The 25,606-nt window shown below is 56.9% G+C and overlaps 1 protein-coding gene across 2 annotated transcripts in view; it reads right to left on the bottom strand.

Annotated features, from left to right (window-relative positions):
* The window catches only part of SCFD2 (sec1 family domain containing 2), a 358,545-nt gene extending 338,977 nt beyond the window's left edge, over positions 1–19,568 (bottom strand). Inside the window, exon 1 of one of the 2 annotated variants that reach the window (XR_016212204.1) lies at positions 18,573–19,568. Coding sequence is in view for 1 of the 2 variants with exons in the window: in XM_002721791.6 (XP_002721837.4) it covers positions 18,573–19,410 (838 nt within the window). In the remaining variant the exon portion in view is untranslated. The remainder of the gene's footprint in view (positions 1–18,572) is intronic. The other variant, XM_002721791.6, reaches the window with a different exon arrangement.
* Positions 19,569–25,606: the final 6,038 nt, after the last annotated feature.

Genomic DNA, 25,606 nt, shown 5'->3' with positions numbered 1-25,606 from the left:
TTTACAAAATGCATAAAATGCCAGAATTTGCATCATAACTTTTCAAAGGGCTGTTTTTCCTTTGTTACAGAAATGTGAAATGTTCTGCAATGGGGCAAGCACTGGGCACAGCAGTTAGGACCTCCCCTGAGAGGCCCCCGTCCCATCACAGCGCCTCAGAATCTGAGCTTCTAAGGCTGTTTTCAGAGAACCTTCCAGGAGGGCTCGCCTTGCTATACCGCACTCGGGGGCCCAGGCTGCCACAAGGAGCAGCCAAAGCTGCCAGAGCCAGTGTGAATTCTCCTCCCCGTAACAGTGCAGGCTCTGCCCGGGGAGAACTTACAGTGGGTGAAGACGCGAGCTGCCTGGGCAGGAAGGGCCCTCGGGCTCCCTGCTGCCTGCAGCCTGGGGTCCCCTGCAAGCTGCAGGGCCCTCCAGTCTCACCTGCCTACGAAACTGGCAAGTCCACCCGGACTGTCCCCGGCCTGGGCTGACCGGGAGTCGGGAGCAAGGCCGCGGCGGTGCAGCTCCTCCATGGCCAGCTCTCCAGTCGGCCACTCCTTCCCGCCAACACGGGCAGTTTCACCTGGGACCTGGCAGGCCGGAGCTGCCGACTCGGGGACACAAGAGGTGAGGTGGCCACTGAACCCCCTTCTGTCCAGTGCTTCACGGAGCTGAGAGGCAACTGGGGATTGCTGCTCTCACGGGTGTCCAAGAGTTGCTGGAGGGGAAAGCAGGACAGGACGCGGGCAATCAGGAACGAACTGGGGCCTGGCGAGGGCCGGCCTTTCCCGGGCACTGGAGTCACCACGTCGGGTTCTGCCCTGGGACACCAAGGACCACGAGGAGGAGGGCTGAGGAGTCTCCGAGCCAGGTTTCCGGGCTGCCAGACCCGTCCTTCCTGGTGCCACTGCATTCAGGTTTAGAGATCTCTACCAGAGCACGCAGAAAACAAGAGGGAACCGCACACTTTATTTTTTAAAATGTATTTATGGGGCCGGCACAGGGGGTTAAAGCCCCAGCCTGAGGCGCCAGCATCCCATATGAGTACCAGTTCGAGTCCCCGCTGTTCCACTTTCAATCCTGCTCCCTGCTAATACACCTGGGAAAGCAGGGGAGGACGGCCCAAGTGCTTGGCCCCTGTACCCACATGGAGACCTGGAAGAAGCTCCTGGCTCCTGGCTTCGGCCTGGCCTAACCCAGCCATTTTGGGAGTGAACCAGTGAATGAAGACCTCTCTGTAACTCTGCCTTTCACATAAATGAAATAAATCTTTTTTTAAAAAAAAAGATGTTTTTATTGGGACTGGTGTTGTGGCTACACCAGCCAGTGCTGGGCCAGGCCAAAGCCAGGAGCTCCTTCTGGGTCTCCCAGGTGGGTGGCAGGGGCCCAAGCACTTGTGCCATCTTGTGCTGCTCTTCCCAAGCCATTAACAAGGAGCTGGATGGGAAGTGAAACAGCGGGACACGAAGCAGCGCCACATGGGATGCCGGCATCACAGGCGGTGGCTTTACCGGCCACGCCACAACACTGGTGCCACATGGGATGCCGGCATCACAGGCGGTGGCTTTACCGGCCACGCCACAACACTGGCTCTGGAACTTCATGTCTTAAAGCTCAGGAAAACTGTGTTTCTCGGTTCATCTCTCTGCTGCTTTGGGGTATTAAGTCTGGAATTTTATTCCTCCTTATTTGTACATTTCCTAATGGTATGGTTTTCGAGCTTTGCCCAGTTGGAGAAAACCTCTTCTCCATGTACACAGGAGAACCACCACAGGGCTTTGGCAAACCCCACTGTGATGGGATGCACTGCTTTCCATACCCTTCTTATCTGGCTCTTTGATTGTCCAAGATGAAACCAAAATTGAGCAAGAAATAAAGTCTAGTTCCAAAAGCCCTTTAATGGGGGGGGGGGGGACAAAATGAACAGCCTGAAAGAGGATCTCCACAAACCCGCAGCCCTGAGACGGGCGCTCACCCTCCCCTCACAGAAGGCGCGTGCTCGGCACCACATCCACCCCTTCCTGACGCCAGGATCAGGACAACCTGGCACAGACGGGATGGTAACAAGCCTGGGAGAGGTACGTGCCCCTCTGTCAGCGTCCTGATGGGGAGCCAGGGAAGCAGGAGGGGTGTTCACGTGCCATTCGCCTCCCCGACCGTGGACGTGGACGGCACAAAGGCCTGAGAGCCGGCCCTGCGGAATTCCTGACACTGATCACGGGGATTTTCACAACTCCTACCTGGGCAGATACAAGCTTAACGAGCACCCTCCTGACAGTGGATAAACAGTCAGCTGTGCTAGCCACAGCCAGAGAAGCAGCAGCCGGGCAAACACAACCAGGTGTGGGGGCCCCTGAAGATCAGTCCCAACAAGGGCCCCAGGCTGATGCCCAGGACAGCAGGGGACGTGCAGAAAGTACAGCATTACAGGACTGTGCTGCTAACAGGCACACAGGAGGGAAGCAGGACCCCGCAGACGGGAGGAGGCTGAGAGAGGTGCAGGGGAACCCAGCAGACGACCCCTCTGCCTTCCTAGGCAGTAACTTCTTGGGACCTGGAGCCCAGGGGAGTCAGGGCTTCTAAACACGACAGCATATAGAGGGCTCTGGACGCAGGAGAAAGCCTCAGAAACTGGCGACTGGTCCCGAGACCGATCCCTCTCAGTCGGTACAGGCTGCCTTTCAAGGCTTCCAACAACCAGGACGTGACAGAAGATGAGGGCAACAGAAAGACGCAAGCCAGGCACCTTTACTGGCCAGAGTGCTCCCGTCTGCTCCAAGCAACCCACAGTGGGTGAGGAAGCCGGTCCACAACATGGGACCAGAGAGAGGTTACTAGCTCAGTGAGGCCCTCGCCAGGGTGCAGACTGCAAGCAGGAGGGACGCTGGGAGAGGGCGGCTCGGGCAGCCCTGGCAGAGGAGAGACAGGCAGGGGCCCTGATTGCTTCCTCAGGAAGTCAACATCCTGGAGAAGCCCCTGGCAAGACAGGGCACTCAAGTGGAGCCACAGATCTGAACGGAGAGCTGACAAGGGCTCTCTCCTACAGGGAACAGAACAGCAAGCGTTGGGCGAGGCAGCAGCAGGCCTCGGGACCTGCGACATGGGCTCCCAAGTTCTCACTCACTTCTGCAGGTCCCTGAGTGCTCCATCGCACTCTTGGGAGAGAAACCCAGTAAACCAAGTAGAAGTGGACGTCCCAAGGAGCCAGGGACTGAATTCCTGGCTCTCCCCCGTGAGACACCTAAGAATCCTGAACCATTCCAGAAGGCCCTTTAGCTGGAGTTAGTCCGGAGGTGTGGATCAGTCAGGTAGGATGAGCTGCCAAAGCCCTCGCCTGAGAAGACAACGCTAAGGCAGCTGGTAACCCAGGGTGGAGCAGCACCTTCCGAGACTCGGAGCAAGCCTGAAATCTCACCAGTTTCAGACAGATCCCTCCGTCAGGGGGCCGTCAGGGGGCCGCCAGGCCTGAGACCTCCCTGTAGGACTGCTGTGATGTTACTACGGAACCAGGGCTGGTGGGTGTGGGTGTGCCACACTGGGGGGCTGTGAGTGACACAGGCCAGGGCACTCTCTGCATGGCACAAGTCTCCACACTCGGTGGTCCGATTTTTCAGGGGGTAGCAAGTAGACTGCCTTAGACTTAAAGTTACTTTATCCTGTATTCCCTTGGATCCTGAGCCCCAAGAGCTATTTCCCTTTGAGTGAGAGGACTCAAACAATCACCAGAAATCTCAGCACAGTTGGACTGGTTTAACACAAGGATCTAAAAACTCTCCTACAATTTTGGGGGAAATGTTGAGTACATACATAACAGAGCTACAAATAAAAAAGAAACAGTCTTACACGTGAATGATATTATCACTAGCTCTCAAAGGCGGCTTCTGATAACACCATTAAAACTTGAATTATCTGGCAGAGAGGGGCTATAAGGTATCTAAGAGATGTCACAAATTTATAAAGAAATGGAAAAGTATCCAGGTTTTATAATAGCCCAGTAATGATGGCGCCCGTCCACAGATCACAAATTGGCCCTCTGTAACTCGGCTCCACCTGGAACCGGAATCCAGGGATGGGCCTGCTTCTGCAGCATTTGAACACCAATCTGGGTTAATCACAAAGCCCTCCAGGACTTACTAAAAGGAACAGAAACTGCCCTCCTTGAATAGTGGAATCAGGTCTTTAAAAAGTTAAAGCCAATGTTCTAAAACAAAAGGTCACCACTGGTTGACTGGTGGTGGGTGCTACAGTGTCTAGCCTTGTAGCTGGATCCTCCAGTCATCGCTCTACAGCCCTGCCGGATCTGCCACACTGCTGCCAGGGTCTCGGGTCCCTCCCCTCCCCCACACAGGACGGCTCTGCACCCTCCAGACATGGCTCTACAGCCCTGCCGGATCTGCCACACTGCTGCCAGGGTCTCAGGACCCCCGCCCAGGACGGCTCTGCAGTGACAGACCTGGTGTGCTCAAGTAAAAAAACGGCTCAAGGGGGTGGGCATTGGACACAGCGGCTAAGATGTTGCTTGGGACAACCACAACCCATAGTGGGGTATCTGGGTTTCAGTCCTGCACTTCCATTTCACTTTCCTGACAGTGCACACCTGGGAGGCAGCAAGGGATGACTCCGGCACTGGAGTCCTGCCACCAGCGTGGGAGACCCGGATGCAGCTCCAGGCTCCTGGCTTCAGTCTGCCCAAGCCCTGTCTGTTGCAGGCAGTCAGGGAGTGAACCAGCAGGCGGAAGATCTCCATCGGAAGGAAGATTTCTGTCAGCCCATCTCTGTCTGCTGCTGTCTTTAAGCAAAATGAAGACAAATAATTAAGAATGCAAAAAGCAGAGATCTCAGAAGTGAACGTCTGCCTGGCATAGAAGAAACGTGGTTACTAGATGGTTACGGTTTTACGGCAATGGTCAGGGGCAGGGTTTGCAACTGCGTCTTTACAAGGAACTCCTCCAGCTCAGAGCCCTCTCCAGGGACATCAGCACAGAAGACAATGAAAAGAAATGACAGTCCCGACCAGGGCACAAGAACTGGGAACAGCAAAGACAACTCCAGGTGTGCCTTCTCAGCAGTACTCGCACACGGAGCCACCAGCAGACAGAGGGCTCCGAAAGGCCGCCACCGAGAGATTAAATATGGTGAACAAATTCTCAGGCTGAGGAACAACCTAAGAAACAGCTGTTGTGCACTGCAGAGGACTCCACAGGGAGACTGTGAAGTAAGGAGAGGGCGCGACAGCCCAGCCAACGCCGCCGCCAACGCCAGTGCCAAGCAGGCAGCCCGGACGGGAGACATCCTTACCCTGCTCTTCTCTGCCCCGTGTTAAGTTTGAGCCTCAGTGGTCTTAGGCTCACAGGAAGCCCAACGAGAGGGTCTTCAAAGGACTCCTGTCTCGAGGGGGCATGGGTGCAGAGAGAAAAAGGAGGACAAGTGTAGCTACCCTGGAACCCAGGCTGGGCAGCTGTTAAGTGTGCCCATAGTGCCACCCATTGTGGGAAAGGCACAATGTAGCCCCGGCTACTTAAGGTACCAAAACCCCAGGGATGAAGGAACCGGTAGATATGACAGCAGAACAATGCACCCATGGCCTTAAAACCAACGTGCAGGCCAGGCCCCCACAGCCCCACAGCCAAAGCAGTGCAGGGGAGGGCACCTGGCCCAACAGACACCAAGTCCACTTCCCAGCTATGCCCACAGCCCCAGCCGGAAAAATGTCTCCAAATGTCTGTGGGTCCCTCTGCAGGTGTGTGGGCACTCTCCCCCCTCAAAGCGAAAAGGCTGGAGAGATCAGTAAAAGCCTGCTCAGGGAAATTATCCAAGATTTGGTCTGCCTAGGACCGTACAAAGTGACAATGGTCGTCTTTTGTTTCAAAGGTGGTGGCCTGAGTGTCCAAGGTTGTCTGGAGACCCCAGTCATACGGGAAGAGCGAATTAAACAACTGGACCCTAACCGGACTCCTTGGATGTCCCACACCTATGGAAGACAGCTCCTGTGCCTACCTGAACTCTCCCGATAGACACCCTTGTGAGCAGGTGTCAGACCTAAAACTGCTGTTCGAAAGGAACCGACACTGTACCCGTCTACGTCCTGCCCGTGGCCCTGCCACATTCCTGATGACCTCTAACGGCTACCCCTGGTGACCCAAGACTTAACTCGGAATCGTGCAGTTCTGGGGTTTGACTCCTGTAGGCTGTGGACAGCGATGGCAGCCCTGTCAGCAGGAAGTGGTTACAAACCAGTGCCCTTCCTCCCTGACCCTCAAGGACGAGGATCCTGCAGCTGAGAGTGCTGCATCTGTGCAAGAAGGGGAGGGAGGGCGCCGGAAGCCAGGCGGAGAAGGTGACTCTCCTGGGCTTGTTTTTCAGAGAACGGTCCAGGACAGCTCACTTTGCAACACTGCACCCGGAGGGACAAGACTGCCACAACAAGGAGCAGTCCAAACTGCAAGAAACCTGCGTGAGCCACATCCTCGCAGCCTCGTGACGGGAGCTGCGCTCTCCTTCTACACTGGAGTCCTGGAGAGGGGAGGAGACAGCCACAGCAGGGGCCTCCCCCTGCTCTTTGGAGCCTCCCCTTCCCCTGGCTAGAAAAGGCTGCAAACAGCTCCGCAGAGGCAGTTTCTCTGGGGAGCGCGACCTCCACTGCCCCCTGCCCTTGTCACGGGTACAGAGCAACCCTCTGAGCAGCTCACACTGGCGTCCAAGCGAATAGACGCCTCGTGTCCAGCAACAATCCTAAATGAAGCCAAGTGCTTCAAGGACTAAAGGTTTACGGTCAAGAGCATCGGAGGTCACAATGAGAACCTGTGCGTTAGGGTCACTATCATGCCCATGCTGACAGGGAAGAAAGAGAGAAGCAGGAATTGAGGGGTCCTCAGGAGCGCTCGCTCACCCCACGCCCACTGCCCTCTGCACTGGGATAGGGCAACCGGACTCAGAGCCAAAAGTCACTTCCATCACCCCGAGAACGTGTGACAGCCTTTTAGCATCTTGAGATGTTTCGGTATTTGACTTCATTTCTCCCATCCTTTAAGAACAGAATACTCTGGGTTTGTTTTTTTTTTTTAAGACATTTATTTTATTTATTTGAAAGGCACAGTAACAGAGAAGGAGAGAGAGAGAGAGAGAGAGAGAGAGAGAGAGAGATAGATCTTCCATCTGTTGGTTCACTCCCCTAATGGCCACAAGAGTCAGGTCTGGTCCAGGCTGAAGTCAGGAACTGGGAACTGCATCCGATTTCCCACACGGCTGGCAGGGGACCAAGTACGTGGGCCATCCTCTGCTGCCTTCCAAGACACAATAGCAGGAGGCTGGATGGGAAGTGGAGCAGCTGAGACTCAAACCAGCGCTCTGATATGGGATGCTGGCGTCACCAGCGGCAGCTCAACGCACGGTCCCACAGTGCAGGCCCCAGATACTCACATTTCTGTGCAACTCCTGAGTCTCCTTTCCTGTGGAGCGACAGGGTAACGTCACCATCCTGCACTTGCTCTACCTCCTTCACCCTTAACTCCCACGGTATCCAGGGTTCTACCTGGCTCTGCTCCTCCTAGGACAGGCTGTGCCCGCGGGAAAGGGGTGGAAGCCTCGCTCTCGCCCAGTCCTGATGCTGAGCAACCAAACCTGCCAACTCAGGGAATCGGCATTCAGAGCCCACTTGGCGAGAGACAGAGGCACGCACATGATGTCCACTGTCCGTACTAAAGCTGGCATTTTGCTCTCCCCCCGCCCCAGTCAACTCTTAACATCACCTTCAAGTGAAATTTGAATGTGGGTAAGCAAGTCTTAGTAACCGGATTCTCAGTACCATTTCCAACCCTACCTTATGGCCGCCTCCCATCAGCCAAATCCAGCAGAGAAGACGCACGAAAGCAGATACCAGACACAAAAGCCTGCTTAAGCCCACGACGTACGGACAGCGTAGGAGGGCAGGGAGTACAGGTAGCACGCACACACCACATCCACAGCTGGGTGCACCCATGCCAACAGCCATGCCGCCATCACCACCTACCCCACAACCCCACTCAACCCGGGCCCACTCTGGAGACAGGGACGAGTAGTGCACGTCCCCCTCCAACGACCACCCTGACCTCACTGCATCAGCCCCCTCCAGGTCTCCAGGAGCCGGGGTGACCTCTCACTCCCTCCCACCGGGCATCAGTACTCGGTGGCTGTGGTCTCAGGAGCCGGGGTGACCTCTCACTCCCTCCCACTGGGAATCAGTACTCGGTGGCTATGGTCTCTGGAGGTGGAGGGTTCTTTTCCTCACCAGGATGGGAGTATTTAAACATTTAATCAACAGGTTTGACCATACAGCTATGGACCAACTTGAAATCAGCCCTGTATACTAACAAGGAATCATAAATCTATGTTAAAACATCTCTGTATCAAATCAATCTTTCAGTTGTTCATTTGTATGATTAACAAAAAGTTAGCTGTTAAAAAGACTTAACGCATTGGGGCCTGCACCACGGCTCACTTGGTTAATCCTCGGCCTGCGGCGCCAGCATCCCATATGGATGCTGGATTCTAGTCCTGGTTGCTCCTCTTCCAGTCCAGCTCTCTGCTGTGGCCCGGGAGGGCAGGGGAGGATGGCCCAAGTGTTTGGGAGACCAGGAAGAAGCACCTGGCTTCTGGCTTCAGATCGGCACAGCGTCGGCCACAGCAGCCATTTGGAGAGTGAACCAATGGAAGGAAGACCTTTCTCTCTGTCTCTCTCTCTCGCTGTCTACAACTCTACCTCTCAAATAAAAATAAATAAATAAAATTAAAAAAAAAATTAACACATACACAAATGCACTCATATTTATATTTTTTTAAGATTTCTTTATTTATTTGAAAGTCAGAGTTATACAGAGAGAGGAGAGGCAGAGAAAGAGAGAGAGAGGTCCTTCATCCAATGGTTTACTCCCCAGATGGCCGCAATGGCCGGAGCTGCGCTGATCCGAAGCCAGGAGCTTCTTCACGGTCTCCCACGCGGGTGCAGGGACCCCAGGACTTGGGCCATCTTCTACTGCTTTCCCAGGCCATAGCAGAGAGCTGGATCAGAAATGGGGTGGCCGGGACTCAAACCGGCATCCATATGGGATGCCGGCACTGCAGGCGGCGGCTTTACCCACTACGCCACAGCGCCGGCCCCTACTTCTTTAATTTTTTGAAACTGTCTGTATGGCATATGATGTCAACTACTGCTTTGAATGAATGCTGATAACCAAACCCTGGATTTGATACAGAACCTATGGCTGCCCCTGACAAAGAAATTTTCTGGACAGTATTGGAAAATAAAAGCCTGGTGCCAGCGCTGTGGTATAGCAGGTAAAGCTGCCCCTACAGTGCTGGCATTCCCATATGCACGCCGTTTCAAGCCCCAGCTGCTCCGCTTCTGATCCCAAAAAAAGAAAAGAAGAAGAAAGAGAAATTAAACAAAAACCTGATTGAAGTGGAATCCAGGAAAAACTGGAGAGGCGGACACTTGGCCCAGCAATTAACACACCAGTCAGGAGGCCCGCAGCCCACTTCGGAGTACCTGGGTTCAAGACCCAGCTCCGGCTCCTGATTCCGGCTCCCTGCTAACGCAGACCCGAGGAGACAGCACTGATGGCTCAGGAAGCTGGGACCCTGCCTCGCACAGCAAAGTCAAGGCTCAGCCCTGGCTCCCACCTTCCATCCTGGTCCAGCCCTAGCCGCTGCCGGCAAGTAACCCGTGAATGGGAGCTCTGTCTGCCTCTCAAATGCCCATTTAAAATGTTCCTTACCCAGAAAAAGTGTAGTAAATGTTAACACTGAAAGTATGGACAAGTCTTTTAAAACTGATATAAAACGAAGAAAAACAGAAGTGAGGTTGGACACCGGGAGTCCAAAACGAGATTTCGCAGTCTGAAGTCAACGGTGTGAAGCTAAGGACAAAGCAACATCTAAGAGAGAAGGCCGGCGATGGACGCGGGAAAGGCAAGGGCGCAGCCGGCTCCGGTGAGCCCGCTGCTGTCATCGGCCGCAAGGACAGCACTTCCCTTTCTTACACGAAGGAAGGAGACGGCACTGTGTCTGCACACACAGAGCCCAGGGACTGGGCGAGGGGACATGGACACGAAGGAAGGAGACGGCACTGTGTCTGCACACACAGAGCCCGGGGACTGGGCGAGGGGAGGGGACACGAAGGAAGGAGGCGGCACTGTGTCTGCACACACAGAGCCCGGGGACTGGGCGAGGGGAGGGGACACGAAGGAAGGAGGCGGCACTGTGTCTGCACACACAGAGCCCGGGGACTGGGCGAGGGGACACAGACATGAACGAAGGAGACAGCACTGTGTCTGCACACACAGAGCCCGGGGACTGGGCGAGGGGACATCGACACGAAGGAAGGAGGCGGCACTGTGTCTGCACACACAGAGCCCGGGGACTGGGCGAGGGGAGGGGACACGAAGGAAGGAGACAGCACTGTGTCTGCACACACAGAGCCCGGGGACTGGGCGAGGGGACACGGACACGAAGGAAGGAGGCGGCACTGTGTCTGCACACACAGAGCCCGGGGACTGGGCGAGGGGAGGGGACACGAAGGAAGGAGACAGCACTGTGTCTGCACACACAGAGCCCGGGGACTGGGCGAGGGGACACGGACACGAAGGAAGGAGGCGGCACTGTGTCTACACACACAGAGCCCGGGGACTGCGCGAGGGGACACGGACACGAAGGAAGGAGACAGCACTGTGTCTGCACACACAGAGCCCGGGGACTGGGCGAGGGGAGGGGACACGAAGGAAGGAGACGGCACTGTGTCTGCACACACAGAGCCCGGGGACTGGGCGAGGGGACACAGACATGAACGAAGGAGACAGCACTGTGTCTGCACACACAGAGCCCGGGGACTGGGCGAGGGGACATCGACACGAAGGAAGGAGGCGGCACTGTGTCTGCACACACAGAGCCCGGGGACTGGGCGAGGGGACACGGACATGAACGAAGGAGACGGCACTGTGTCTGCACACACAGAGCCCGGGGACTGGGCGAGGGGAGGGGACACGAAGGAAGGAGACGGCACTGTGTCTGCACACACAGAGCCCGGGGACTGGGCGAGGGGAGGGGACACGAAGGAAGGAGACGGCACTGTGTCTGCACACACAGAGCCCGGGGACTGGGCGAGGGGACATCGACACGAAGGAAGGAGGCGGCACTGTTTCTGCACACACAGAGCCCGGGGACTGGGCGAGGGGACACGGACATGAACGAAGGAGACAGCACTGTGTCTGCACACACAGAGCCCGGGGACTGGGCGAGGGGACACAGACATGAACGAAGGAGACAGCACTGTGTCTGCACACACAGAGCCCGGGGACTGGGCGAGGGGAGGGGACACGAAGGAAGGAGACGGCACTGTGTCTGCACACACAGAGCCCGGGGACTGGGCGAGGGGAGGGGACACAAAGGAAGGAGACAGCACTGTGTCTGCACACACAGAGGCCGGGGACTGGGCGAGGGGACATCGACACGAAGGAAGGAGGCGGCACTGTGTCTGCACACACAGAGCCCGGGGACTGGGCGAGGGGAGGGGACACGAAGGAAGGAGGCGGCACTGTGTCTGCACACACAGAGCCCGGGGACTGGGCGAGGGGAGGGGACACGAAGGAAGGAGGCGGCACTGTGTCTGCACACACAGAGCCCGGGGACTGGGCGAGGGGACACAGACATGAACGAAGGAGACAGCACTGTGTCTGCACACACAGAGCCCGGGGACTGGGCGAGGGGACATCGACACGAAGGAAGGAGGCGGCACTGTGTCTGCACACACAGAGCCCGGGGACTGGGCGAGGGGAGGGGACACGAAGGAAGGAGACAGCACTGTGTCTGCACACACAGAGCCCGGGGACTGGGCGAGGGGACACGGACACGAAGGAAGGAGACAGCACTGTGTCTGCACACACAGAGCCCGGGGACTGGGCGAGGGGAGGGGACACGAAGGAAGGAGACAGCACTGTGTCTGCACACACAGAGCCCGGGGACTGGGCGAGGGGACACGGACACGAAGGAAGGAGGCGGCACTGTGTCTACACACACAGAGCCCGGGGACTGCGCGAGGGGACACGGACACGAAGGAAGGAGACAGCACTGTGTCTGCACACACAGAGCCCGGGGACTGGGCGAGGGGAGGGGACACGAAGGAAGGAGACGGCACTGTGTCTGCACACACAGAGCCCGGGGACTGGGCGAGGGGACACAGACATGAACGAAGGAGACAGCACTGTGTCTGCACACACAGAGCCCGGGGACTGGGCGAGGGGACATCGACACGAAGGAAGGAGGCGGCACTGTGTCTGCACACACAGAGCCCGGGGACTGGGCGAGGGGACACGGACATGAACGAAGGAGACGGCACTGTGTCTGCACACACAGAGCCCGGGGACTGGGCGAGGGGAGGGGACACGAAGGAAGGAGACGGCACTGTGTCTGCACACACAGAGCCCGGGGACTGGGCGAGGGGAGGGGACACGAAGGAAGGAGACGGCACTGTGTCTGCACACACAGAGCCCGGGGACTGGGCGAGGGGACATCGACACGAAGGAAGGAGGCGGCACTGTTTCTGCACACACAGAGCCCGGGGACTGGGCGAGGGGACACGGACATGAACGAAGGAGACAGCACTGTGTCTGCACACACAGAGCCCGGGGACTGGGCGAGGGGACACAGACATGAACGAAGGAGACAGCACTGTGTCTGCACACACAGAGCCCGGGGACTGGGCGAGGGGAGGGGACACGAAGGAAGGAGACGGCACTGTGTCTGCACACACAGAGCCCGGGGACTGGGCGAGGGGAGGGGACACAAAGGAAGGAGACAGCACTGTGTCTGCACACACAGAGGCCGGGGACTGGGCGAGGGGACATCGACACGAAGGAAGGAGGCGGCACTGTGTCTGCACACACAGAGCCCGGGGACTGGGCGGGGGAGGGGACACGAAGGAAGGAGGCGGCACTGTGTCTGCACACACAGAGCCCGGGGACTGGGCGAGGGGACACGGACACGAAGGAAGGAGACGGCACTGTGTCTGCACACACAGAGCCCGGGGACTGGGCGAGGGGACATCGACACGAAGGAAGGAGACAGCACTGTGTCTGCACACACAGAGCCCGGGGACTGGGCGAGGGGAGGGGACACAAAGGAAGGAGACAGCACTGTGTCTGCACACACAGAGCCCGGGGACTGGGCGAGGGGACACGGACACGAAGGAAGGAGGCGGCACTGTGTCTACACACACAGAGCCCGGGGACTGGGTGAGGGGACATCAACACGAAGGAAGGAGACGGCACTGTGTCTGCACACACAGAGCCCGGGGACTGGGCGAGGGGACATCGACACGAAGGAAGGAGGCGGCACTGTGTCTGCACACACAGAGCCCGGGGACTGGGCGAGGGGAGGGGACACGAAGGAAGGAGACAGCACTGTTTCTGCACACACAGAGCCCGGGGACTGGGCGAGGGGAGGGGACACGAAGGAAGGAGACAGCACTGTGTCTGCACACACAGAGCCCGGGGACTGGGCGAGGGGACATCGACACGAAGGAAGGAGACAGCACTGTGTCTGCACACACAGAGCCCGGGGACTGGGCGAGGGGAGGGGACACGAAGGAAGGAGACGGCACTGTGTCTGCACACACAGAGCCCGGGGACTGGGCGAGGGGAGGGGACACGAAGGAAGGAGACAGCACTGTGTCTGCACACACAGAGCCCGGGGACTGGGCGAGGGGACACGGACACGAAGGAAGGAGGCGGCACTGTGTCTACACACACAGAGCCCGGGGACTGCGCGAGGGGACACGGACACGAAGGAAGGAGACAGCACTGTGTCTGCACACACAGAGCCCAGGGACTGGGCGAGGGGAGGGGACACGAAGGAAGGAGACGGCACTGTGTCTGCACACACAGAGCCCGGGGACTGGGCGAGGGGACACGGACACGAAGGAAGGAGGCGGCACTGTGTCTGCACACACAGAGCCCGGGGACTGGGCGAGGGGACACGGACACGAAGGAAGGAGGCGGCACTGTGTCTGCACACACAGAGCCCGGGGACTGGGCGAGGGGACATCGACACGAAGGAAGGAGGCGGCACTGTGTCTGCACACACAGAGCCCGGGGACTGGGCGAGGGGACACGGACATGAACGAAGGAGACAGCACTGTGTCTGCACACACAGAGCCCGGGGACTGGGCGAGGGGACACGGACATGAACGAAGGAGACAGCACTGTGTCTGCACACACAGAGCCCGGGGACTGGGCGAGGGGAGGGGACACGAAGGAAGGAGACGGCACTGTGTCTGCACACACAGAGCCCGGGGACTGGGCGAGGGGAGGGGACACGAAGGAAGGAGACACACTGTGTCTGCACACACAGAGCCCGGGGACTGGGCGAGGGGAGGGGACACGAAGGAAGGAGACGGCACTGTGTCTGCACACACAGAGCCCGGGGACTGGGCGAGGGGAGGGGACACAAAGGAAGGAGACAGCACTGTGTCTGCACACACAGAGGCCGGGGACTGGGCGAGGGGACATCGACACGAAGGAAGGAGGCGGCACTGTGTCTGCACACACAGAGCCCGGGGACTGGGCGAGGGGACACGGACATGAACGAAGGAGACAGCACTGTGTCTGCACACACAGAGCCCGGGGACTGGGCGAGGGGAGGGGACACGAAGGAAGGAGGCGGCACTGTGTCTGCACACACAGAGCCCGGGGACTGGGCGAGGGGACATCGACACGAAGGAAGGAGGCGGCACTGTGTCTGCACACACAGAGCCCGGGGACTGGGCGAGGGGACACGGACATGAACGAAGGAGACAGCACTGTGTCTACACACACAGAGCCCGGGGACTGGGCGAGGGGAGGGGACACGAAGGAAGGAGACGGCACTGTGTCTGCACACACAGAGCCCGGGGACTGGGCGAGGGGACATCGACACGAAGGAAGGAGGCGGCACTGTGTCTGCACACACAGAGCCCGGGGACTGGGCGAGGGGACATGGACATGAACGAAGGAGACAGCACTGTGTCTGCACACACAGAGCCCGGGGACTGGGCGAGGGGAGGGGACACGAAGGAAGGAGACGGCACTGTGTCTGCACACACAGAGCCCGGGGACTGGGCGAGGGGACACAGACATGAACGAAGGAGACAGCACTGTGTCTGCACACACAGAGCCCGGGGACTGGGCGAGGGGACATCGACACGAAGGAAGGAGGCGGCACTGTGTCTGCACACACAGAGCCCGGGGACTGGGCGAGGGGACACGGACATGAACGAAGGAGACAGCACTGTGTCTGCACACACAGAGCCCGGGGACTGGGCGAGGGGAGGGGACACGAAGGAAGGAGACGGCACTGTGTCTGCACACACAGAGCCCGGGGACTGGGCGAGGGGAGGGGACACGAAGGAAGGAGGCGGCACTGTGTCTGCACACACAGAGCCCGGGGACTGGGCGAGGGGACATCGACACGAAGGAAGGAGGCGGCACTGTGTCTGCACACACAGAGCCCGGGGACTGGGCGAGGGGACACAGACATGAACGAAGGAGACAGCACTGTGTCTGCACACACAGAGCCCGGGGACTGGGCGAGGGGACATCGACACGAAGGAAGGAGGCGGCACTGTGTCTGCACACACAGAGCCCGGGGACTGGGCGAGGGGAGGGGACACGAAGGAAGGAGACACACTGTGTCTGCACACACAGAGCCCGGGGACTGGGCGAGGGGAGGGGACACGAAGGAAGGAGACAGCACTGTGTCTGCACACACAGAGCCCGGGGACTGGGCGAGGGGACACGGACACGAAGGAAGGAGACAGCACTGTGTCTGCACACACAGAGCCCGGGGACTGGGCGAGGGGAGGGGACACGAAGGAAGGAGACGGCACTGTGTCTGCACACACAGAGCCCGGGGACTGGGTGAGGGGACATGGACACGAAGGAAGGAGACGGCACTGTGTCTGCACACACAGAGCCCGGGGACTGGGCGAGGGGAGGGGACACGAAGGAAGGAGACACACTGTGTCTGCACACACAGAGCCCGGGGACTGGGCGAGGGGAGGGGACACGAAGGAAGGAGACGGCACTGTGTCTGCACACACAGAGCCCGGGGACTGGGCGAGGGGAGGGGACACAAAGGAAGGAGACAGCACTGTGTCTGCACACACAGAGGCCGGGGACTGGGCGAGGGGACATCGACACGAAGGAAGGAGGCGGCACTGTGTCTGCACACACAGAGCCCGGGGACTGGGCGGGGGAGGGGACACGAAGGAAGGAGGCGGCACTGTGTCTGCACACACAGAGCCCGGGGACTGGGCGAGGGGACATCGACACGAAGGAAGGAGACAGCACTGTGTCTGCACACACAGAGCCCGGGGACTGGGCGAGGGGAGGGGACACGAAGGAAGGAGACAGCACTGTGTCTGCACACACAGAGCCCGGGGACTGGGCGAGGGGAGGGGACACGAAGGAAGGAGACGGCACTGTGTCTGCACACACAGAGCCCGGGGACTGGGCGAGGGGACACGGACACGAAGGAAGGAGGCGGCACTGTGTCTGCACACACAGAGCCCGGGGACTGGGCGAGGGGACACGGACACGAAGGAAGGAGGCGGCACTGTGTCTACACACACAGAGCCCGGGGACTGGGCGAGGGGAGGGGACACGAAGGAAGGAGACGGCACTGTGTCTGCACACACAGAGCCCGGGGACTGGGCGAGGGGACACAGACATGAACGAAGGAGACAGCACTGTGTCTGCACACACAGAGCCCGGGGACTGGGCGAGGGGACATCGACACGAAGGAAGGAGGCGGCACTGTGTCTGCACACACAGAGCCCGGGGACTGGGCGAGGGGACACGGACATGAACGAAGGAGACAGCACTGTGTCTGCACACACAGAGCCCGGGGACTGGGCGAGGGGAGGGGACACGAAGGAAGGAGACGGCACTGTGTCTGCACACACAGAGCCCGGGGACTGGGCGAGGGGACATCGACACGAAGGAAGGAGGCGGCACTGTGTCTGCACACACAGAGCCCGGGGACTGGGCGAGGGGACATGGACATGAACGAAGGAGACAGCACTGTGTCTGCACACACAGAGCCCGGGGACTGGGCGAGGGGAGGGGACACGAAGGAAGGAGACGGCACTGTGTCTGCACACACAGAGCCCGGGGACTGGGCGAGGGGACACAGACATGAACGAAGGAGACAGCACTGTGTCTGCACACACAGAGCCCGGGGACTGGGCGAGGGGACATCGACACGAAGGAAGGAGGCGGCACTGTGTCTGCACACACAGAGCCCGGGGACTGGGCGAGGGGACACGGACATGAACGAAGGAGACAGCACTGTGTCTGCACACACAGAGCCCGGGGACTGGGCGAGGGGAGGGGACACGAAGGAAGGAGACGGCACAGAGCCCGGGCACTGGGCGAGGGGAGGGGACACGAAGGAAGGGAGGGTCTTCCAGGCACAAAGTTACACTTCTGTATTTATGACCTGCAATCAATTGTTACAGTAAAAAACCTCTGACCTACTAAGGAGACGCTCACCAAGGCCGCTTCCCGACCCTGCCCTGCCCCTGCCTTGGACACTCAGCACCTCCAACAGCTCTGCACTCACCTGATCACAGAACTATAAACCTGGCCTTTGAAAACAAACGCACGGGTCAAGTACCAGAGAGTATTCTTGCTTCTCTTGTTTGAAGGGTTACATGTGTATATAGATAATCAGCACATCCCACGACCTGAGATTATCCAATTTCCAAAATGAGAACTCAGAATAAACCAATGAACATCAGGACGTTTTCTACGATTTCATCGCATTGCCGGGGAGAGCTAAGGTTCACTCTCACTTTTTCACATTGCATTCAAGAAACCCAAACCCCAGCTGCACGCTAAGTTCATGTCTTCCTGTGCAGGCGTTGTCCCTCCAGGCGTCATCCGTCACCATCTCCCAGGACAGACGGCAGTGCTGAGGTGCAGCGGTTAAGCCACTGCTTGTGACGCCGGCACACCACACAGCCCTCGCTACCTCCCTTCCAATGCGGCCTCCTGCCAAAGTGCCCGGGGAAGCCAGTGGAGGATGGTGCAGGTGCCTGGGCTCCCGCCACCTACGTCGGAGACCTGGATGGGGCTCCAGGCTCCCGGCTTCGGCCTGACCCAGCCCTGGCTGCTGCAGCCATTTAGGGAGTGAACCAGCAGATGGAAGCTCTCTCTACTCTGACTCGTCCTGTCTGTGTGTTGCTCTTTCAAATAAATAAATCTGTACAGCGAACAAACGAACAAAACCCTTGCCGCAGATGAGAGTCCCCGATGAACCTTCCCAGGGTTAGGGTTAGGGTTAGGGTTAGGGTTAGGGTTAGGGTTAGGGTTAGCAACCCAAAAGGTTCCTGGGTGAACAAGTCTCCTCCAATGCAAAAAAAATTCCATTTTTCCAATCTCTTGGACTGTACGCAGTTGTTGAACAAGCCAATATCCCTTGAGGACACACCTACCTATTACAGCTCATAACCAGCTGCGTGCTATTGGCTAACGTGCCAGTCCATCAGGGTCACCCAGCACGCCCCCGGCAGTCCCCCTTACCTGTGAGGTCCAGCGTCCGATCCACGAAGACCACCGACGCCCTGCCCGGGGCAGTCTTCCTCCTGTTCTTGGCAGGGGCATAGTTCGCCAGATCTGCAGCAAGGACTCGGCTGAGGGTGCCCACGGCGAAACACTCCTCCCGAACTCCCAGATGCTCACACAGGGAACTGAGCCCGGACACCAGGCACCTGATCTGCAGCTGCAGCTCCGGCGTCAGGGCAGCGGCGTCCACCTCGGCCAGGCTCCCCAGTCTCCTCTTGTCCGGACGGGCGCTGTTGAGGACCCGCACATCCCCGGGCAGCAGAGGGAACAGAGACGCAAAGGCCGGCGTCAGGGCCAGGTGCGCGGCCGCGGGGGCGAGCAGCAGCGGCACGTGCAGCACCTCGGCCGTGTAGTTCAGGTTGCCCATCCACTCGCACAGCTTCTCCTCCAGCTGGTCGAACACCGGCCGCTGCCCCTCCAGCTCGGCGGCTGCCGCGGCGGGCACGTGGTTCGCCGTGAGGTGGACGGCGTGGCTCACGGCCGTGACCACCACACAGTACTGGAAGTGGCTGCGGCGCACGATGTCCCGCAGGGTGTCCACAGTCCGGCCTTTCAGCAGGCCGCTCAGCACAAACACCGCCTTGGGCTGCGCGGCCCCGCCGCCGGCCGCGTCCCGCTCGAACTCGCGCAGGTGGCACGCAGGGGCCCCCACGGCGTCCAGGAGCCGCGCGGCTCCGCAGCCCCAGTGCAAGCTCTCGGCGCAGGCGGCGTCCAGGTACACCACAGCCCGTCTCACTTTGGCCAGCACCTGCTCCCAGCCCTGCTGGGTAAAGGACAGCACGCCCGAGGCACTCATGGCTGGGAGTCAGCCGGCTCGGCCGGACTCAGGTGCGGGAACCTCTCTCGGAACTCACCGCTTCCGCAAACCTGGAGACTGACAGTCAACACCGTACACGTGGTCCTGCCTGAGACCCGCCCTGCGGCGCGCGGTGATGACGCAGAGAGCGCTGATTGGCTATCGAGGAGGCGCGCTCCAGGAAGGATCCCCCTCACGCAGAAGTGGGCGTGTCCCCCGGATCGGCTCCCGCGGAGGTGCGGGGAGGTGGGAGGGCGCTGCCGGGGAGAGAGCTTGTGGTCCGCCCCCTGTGTGCTCCGATGACCTGTTCTTGCCTCCCGAGAAATCTGAAGAATAAACCCTAATCGGAAGTCCGAGTCTTCCTTTTCTCATCCCAGTTCGGAGCCCTGGCGGCCGGATGCCGCGTCGGCGCGCTCGGGCCTCCCGTGCGGTGCTCCCCGCCTCCCCGTCCTGGTCTCGCTGACCCTGACCCTGGTCTGGGGCTGCACGACACCGATTCCCGCTCCCCTCTCCGTCCCGGCCCTCGCCGACCCACCGCCGTCAGCCGCCGCCCGGCACTCCCCGCCGGTTCGGTTTGCCCCCAGGACACCGGGCTGGTGTCCCTGCCTACGGGACACGTCCAGACGTGTCTAAAGGCCCCCAGTCCAACCTGACTCAGTGCGTGCCTGCACCGGGCACCGCGAAGCCCCTGGTGTTTCCTGGGCTCAGAGTGTTCAAACAATACCCGTTAACTACTCACTCAGCACGGAGGCAATGGTTAATGACAGGCAGTGCTCAGCCACAGGTAATTTACACCTGGTAAGCTCTCCCTCCCCAGAAACAATCACTCCAAGCCTCTCCCCTCTGCCCTCCCCTCTTCCCCCGTTTGCAGCACCCAGCTGCTTGCCCTATCCTAGGGTAAGCTTTCCTTTGGAGATGCATTACATGTATTTGAAAGTCACCGTTACAGGAAGTGGGGGGCTTCACTCTCCAGATGGCTGTAATGGCTGGGGCAGGGCCAGGAGACAAGAGCTCCATCCTGGTCTCCCACGTGAATGGCAGGGCCAAAGCACTTGGGCCATCTTCTGCTGCTTTCCCAGGCGCGTTAGCAGGGAGCTGGATGAGAAGTAGAGGAGCCTATGGGATGCTGGCCTCACTGGCTGTGCTGTGCCCCCAGCACCCCCTGGGGTGAATTTTAACAAACCGATTTTCCTTAGTGCATCTGCTTTTCTAGATTGTGCACTAGAGGCCTTGTATCCCCAGCACCCAGGACATAACAAGTATTGAATAAGTGTTTGTTGAATAAATGTTCGATTGATATCCAAATAAATAATGAGTTCAACCAATGTTTTAATAAACATGCACAGTTTTCCAGGCACTGCTTTGGACACTGAGGCTATAAAAAGAAATCAGCCACAGTCCTGACTCCAGAATAATTATAAGGAACAGGACCCACACATGTGAAACAAAGAAGCACAGTAACATGTTACAGATGTACTGAAAAATACATGACAGTTACAAAGGATGAAAAAGTAAAATCTGAATGAGGGAAGAAAATAGGGAAGTGGTCAAAAGTTCCGTGTAAGACACAAGTTTGGAGCGGCTTTCCCAGAAGGGCAGGTGTTCACCAGGTGGACAGGATGGCAGGGCAGCCCAGCAGACACTGCACCAAGAACAAAGATGCGGAGGCCTGAGGTGCGCGCGTGCTCTCTGCAAGCACAGACGGCTCACTACAGCTGGGCTGTACTGTGAGATGAGAAGCCCAACCAGCAGGCAAGAAAGCACCGAACTAAATCGGGAAGAGCGGTATTTTCCATTCTAAATACAGCAGCCAGTGGAGAACTAGCAAAGTGTCTTTAAGTGCGGGGATCATTTGTTCACATCTGCCTTTCAGGAAAAAAGAATCTTTCTAAGGGAGATACGGAAAACAATCTGAAACAGAGCAAGAGTCAGGCCAGAGGGAGCCGTTAGGAAACAGCAGCGGCGGCTCTGGGTGACGGCTGAGAGGCACAGTCAGGAGATGGATGCGGCCTGAGTCCACAGAGACGCTGGGAAGACAGCGCCAAAGGTGTTTTGGCACAAAGAGTGAGGCACACGGAGAATTTCAGTTAATACCCAGCCTTCTGTCTGATGAATGGTAAATGGTGTCACCTGGGATTTGGAAAGCCAGAGGAGACGCGGATTGGGGAACACACAAACTGAATTCAGTTGGCACGTGCTTAGCCGTGACAAAAACAGACACGCAGTTGAGGGTCTGAAGTCTGTGGGCGAGTGGCACTCAGCGCATCACATTGCTGTGCAGCGACCTGCAGACCGTTTCCTCTTGCAGAGCTGAAACTCTGCAAACTCCGCACTGAACTAAACTGCCCACCCCACCCCCAGCTGCTGCAGGCTGCCTCCTGCTTTCTGTTTCTATGCGCCGACTGCCACAGATTCTTCACCTGAGTGGCAGCACAGGACGTTTTCTGTTGTAACTGGCATTTCACCTAGCGCGGCATCCTTCAGGTTCTAGGCTGTAGCCTGTGTCAGAATTCCCTTCCTCTTTAAGGCTGAGTAGTACTCCGTCCTACGCATCTACACTTTTGTTTATCCGTTGAGCTGTCAATGGACGTTTGAATGGGTTTTGTCTGTTATGAATAATAGTGCCCTGAACATGGGTGGAAAATATCTTTAAAATTTTTTTATTTATTTGAAAGGCAGAGAGAAAGAGAGAGAGAGAGAGAGATCTTCTATCTGCTGGCTCACTCCCCAATGCCTGCAGCTGCCAGGCTGGGCCAGGCCAAAGCCAAGAGCCAGGAACGCAGCCCAGGTCTCCCACGTGGGTGGCAGGGACCCACGCACTGAGCCCTCACTGCTGCCTCCCGAGGGCATCAGTGAGAAGCTAGATTCAGAAGCAGAACCAGGACCTGACCCCAGGCACCCTGGTGTGGGATGCAGGTGTCCCCCACAGCATCTTAAACACGGCGCCATGGGATCTTCGAGATCTCACTTTCAATCTTTTTGTGTATATATATCAAGAAGTAGAACTACTGCATCATTTGATAATTCCATTTTTTAAGAAATGCATACATTTCCATACAGCATGCACTGTTTTATATTTCCACCAATAATACACAAGAATTCCTGTTTCTCTGTATCCCTACCAACATTTGATAGTTTCTGATTATTCCTTTTTTAAATACATATTTTATTTATTTAAAAGACAGAGTTACAGAGGGAGAGAGAGAGAGATATAGATTGAGGTCTTCCACCTGCTGGTTCACTCCCCAAATGGCTATAATGGCTGGTGCTGAGGCAGGCTGAAGTCAGTAGCCAGAAGCTTCTACCAGGCTCCCACATGGATTCAGGAGTCAAAGCATTGGGCCATCTTCTTCTGCTTTCCCAGGTGCATTAGCAAGGAGCTGAATCAGAAATGGAGCAGCCAACACTGGAACCAGTGCCCTGTGGGATGCCAGCACTGCAGGAGGCAGCTTAATGGGCTGTGCCACAACGCTGGCCCCATTCATTTATTTTTTGATAGTAACCGTCCTTAGGTGTAGAATCCTGTCGTTTTTAACATATTTGTGGGATTTCTGAGTTGAAATATCTAGTGGGCTATTGGATGTATGATTCTAGAATGCAGGAGAGAAGTCTGATAATTTGGGAATTATTAGTAAATGAGTGTGTGTGAGGTATGAAGGGCAGAAGAGGAAAGAGAATAATCAAGCATGATCTTTTGGTTTGGGTTTGAACAGCTGGTGGCTACACAGTGGTGACTCAGAGAGGAACCCTGGCGGAGTACGAGAGTGGGACAGGACAGGTTGGGGGGGGGGAGCCATTGATTCAGCCCTGGGTACAAAGTTTGAAGCACCTGTTAAATGCCCAGGAGAGGCATCCAGGGGAGCCTCATAGTGATGCTGAATAGCATGACCTCAAGGAGAAGTTAAGACTGCAGAAAGAAATGTAGGAGTTACTGGCTCCCAATGACACAGGTGGTATTAAAAGTCACAGAACTGGGGCCAGCGCTGTGGTGTAGCAGGATGCCGCCGCCTGCAGTGCTGGCATCCCATATGGGCACTGGTTTGAGTCCCAGCTGTTCCACTTCCTATCCAGCTCTCTGCCATGGCTTGGAAAAGCAGTAGAAGATGGCCCAAGTCCTTACGCCCCTGCACCTGCATGGGAGACCCAGAAGAAGCTCCTGGCTTCTGGCTTTGGATCAGCACAGCTCTAGCCATCTGGGGAGTCAACCAGCAGATGAAAGACCTCTCTCTCTCTCTCTCTCTCTGCCTTTCGTTCTCTCTGTGTATAACTCTGACTTTCAAATAAATAAATCTAAAAAAAAAAGTCACAGAACCAAATGAAACGAGTTTGTGAGAGTGGGTACACAGAAAAGGGAGTCCAAGAAAATTTTCTTTTGATTTTTTAAAAAAGATGTATTTTACTTATTGAAAGGGAGTGTGACAGAGAGATAGTGGGAGAGAAGAAGGAGGAGAGGGAAATGAAGAGAGAAGGAGAAAGAGGGAGAGAGAGGGAGAGAGAAGAGAGAGGGAGAGGGAGAGGGAGAGAGAGAATCTTTTATCTCCTGGTTGACTCCCCAAATTGCCACAACAGCCAGGGCTTGGCTAGGCTGAAGCCAGGAGCCAGAATCTCCATCTAGGTCTCCCACATGGGTGGCCGAGACCCAAATACTTAGAACATCTTCTGCTGCTTTCCCAGGTGCATTAACAGTGAGCTGGATTGGAAGTGTAACAGCCAGGACTCCAACCGGTGCCCATATGGGATGCTGGCATCGTAAACAGCAGCCTAACCCCCTGCACCTCAGTACTGGGCCCAGAAAATATCCTTTCTTGATGCTGAATATCATGGTGGAGTAAAATGAATTGCTGCTCTAATAATCTGCTTAATAGCATCTCATTTGTCTTGCCAAATGTTGATTTGTATTCCTTTGCTTCAAAGTAGCCAGCAATTATGTTCCATTCCCCATAAAACCAAGCATATCTCCCATGATCTCATGCACTTGATCAGGGCACGGCTTAGGATTTACTGAGCACTTCCCATGTGCAGGACATGGTGAGAGAGGATCTGGTGAACAGAGCGCTGGAAAGACTTTGTTCTCACACTTGCAGTGTACGCAGCGTTCACATAACACTGTAGACACAGGAGGAGGAGGAGGAAGTGGAGCAAGAAAAAATACAGTGTAGACATATATAGGAGATGGTAGAATTTTCCAGAAACAGCTTGCAATATAAAAATGTAGTGTTAAAGGACATCAAGATGCAGGGGAGGATGGCTGAGGGGGCCTGAATTCATCAGGACGTACCCAGAGAGAAAGGAAAGCATGAGACGTGTGCGATTATTCTGGCTGCTCAAAGGAGAGACACAACATCTGCTGGCCTCTAACTTCTCAGATCCTTTGACATTTGAAAACTTCACTTTAGCTTTGCCATCCTTCTAAAACATGGAAATAAGTGTTATTACACCGACTTACTGGTGAGGAAACTGAAGAACATTTAAAATGGGCAGCAATGCACATGGTTGGGACTAAAGGCCATATCCTCATGCAAAAGTGTCACCAGTGGCAGCAGGTTTGTGTCGATTATTTTTCACCAGTGGAATAAGAGTTACAGTTCAGAGGGATGAAAGTAGGGCTGGTAAGACAAAGTTTATTAAAGTGTGTTCCAAGGAAGGAAGGGGCCAGTGAGAGAGGGTGTGGCAGCCTTTCTTCCTGGTCTGGGGCTGGTATCCCTGAAGTATGAGGGGCGTTGACTGGTAACGTGGCCATGATGCTCAGGACTGGCATTTGTGATTAACATCTGGGAGCTGCACCTGTGCTATGAACTGGACTTTTCTGGTTTGTCTGAGCTCCCATGACACTCTCACCACAAGTTAAGCCTCAAAGAGGGCAGTCTTTGGTGGGTCCCCGTGGAGAGAAGGGTCTTTGGCTTCATGCCTGGGAGAGTCTTGCGCCCTCTTGCTATCTGAGGAACGCTCTACTCTTGTCATCATTTGAATCATCATCTCCCAAGCACTCCCTTTCGGTACTTCTCAGACATACCTGACAACAGATGATCATGGTTGCCAAAACAGTCCACAAGGAACAGTAAAATGAAAAGCTATAATCAGAATACACGTAAGACTGTCCTTTGATGAGGCCGTAATGTAAGAGGTGGGAGGAGACGCACACAGTGTCTTCAAGCCACCCCGCTGTGAAGGTTTCCCTCAGAGCATGGAAAGAAAG

Source organism: Oryctolagus cuniculus, chromosome 8 (genome assembly GCF_051225735.1).
Source record: "Oryctolagus cuniculus isolate XC-2025 breed Fujian yellow rabbit chromosome 8, ASM5122573v1, whole genome shotgun sequence".
Lineage (NCBI taxonomy): Eukaryota > Metazoa > Chordata > Mammalia > Lagomorpha > Leporidae > Oryctolagus > Oryctolagus cuniculus.
This window is presented reverse-complemented; position numbering and strand designations above follow the sequence as displayed.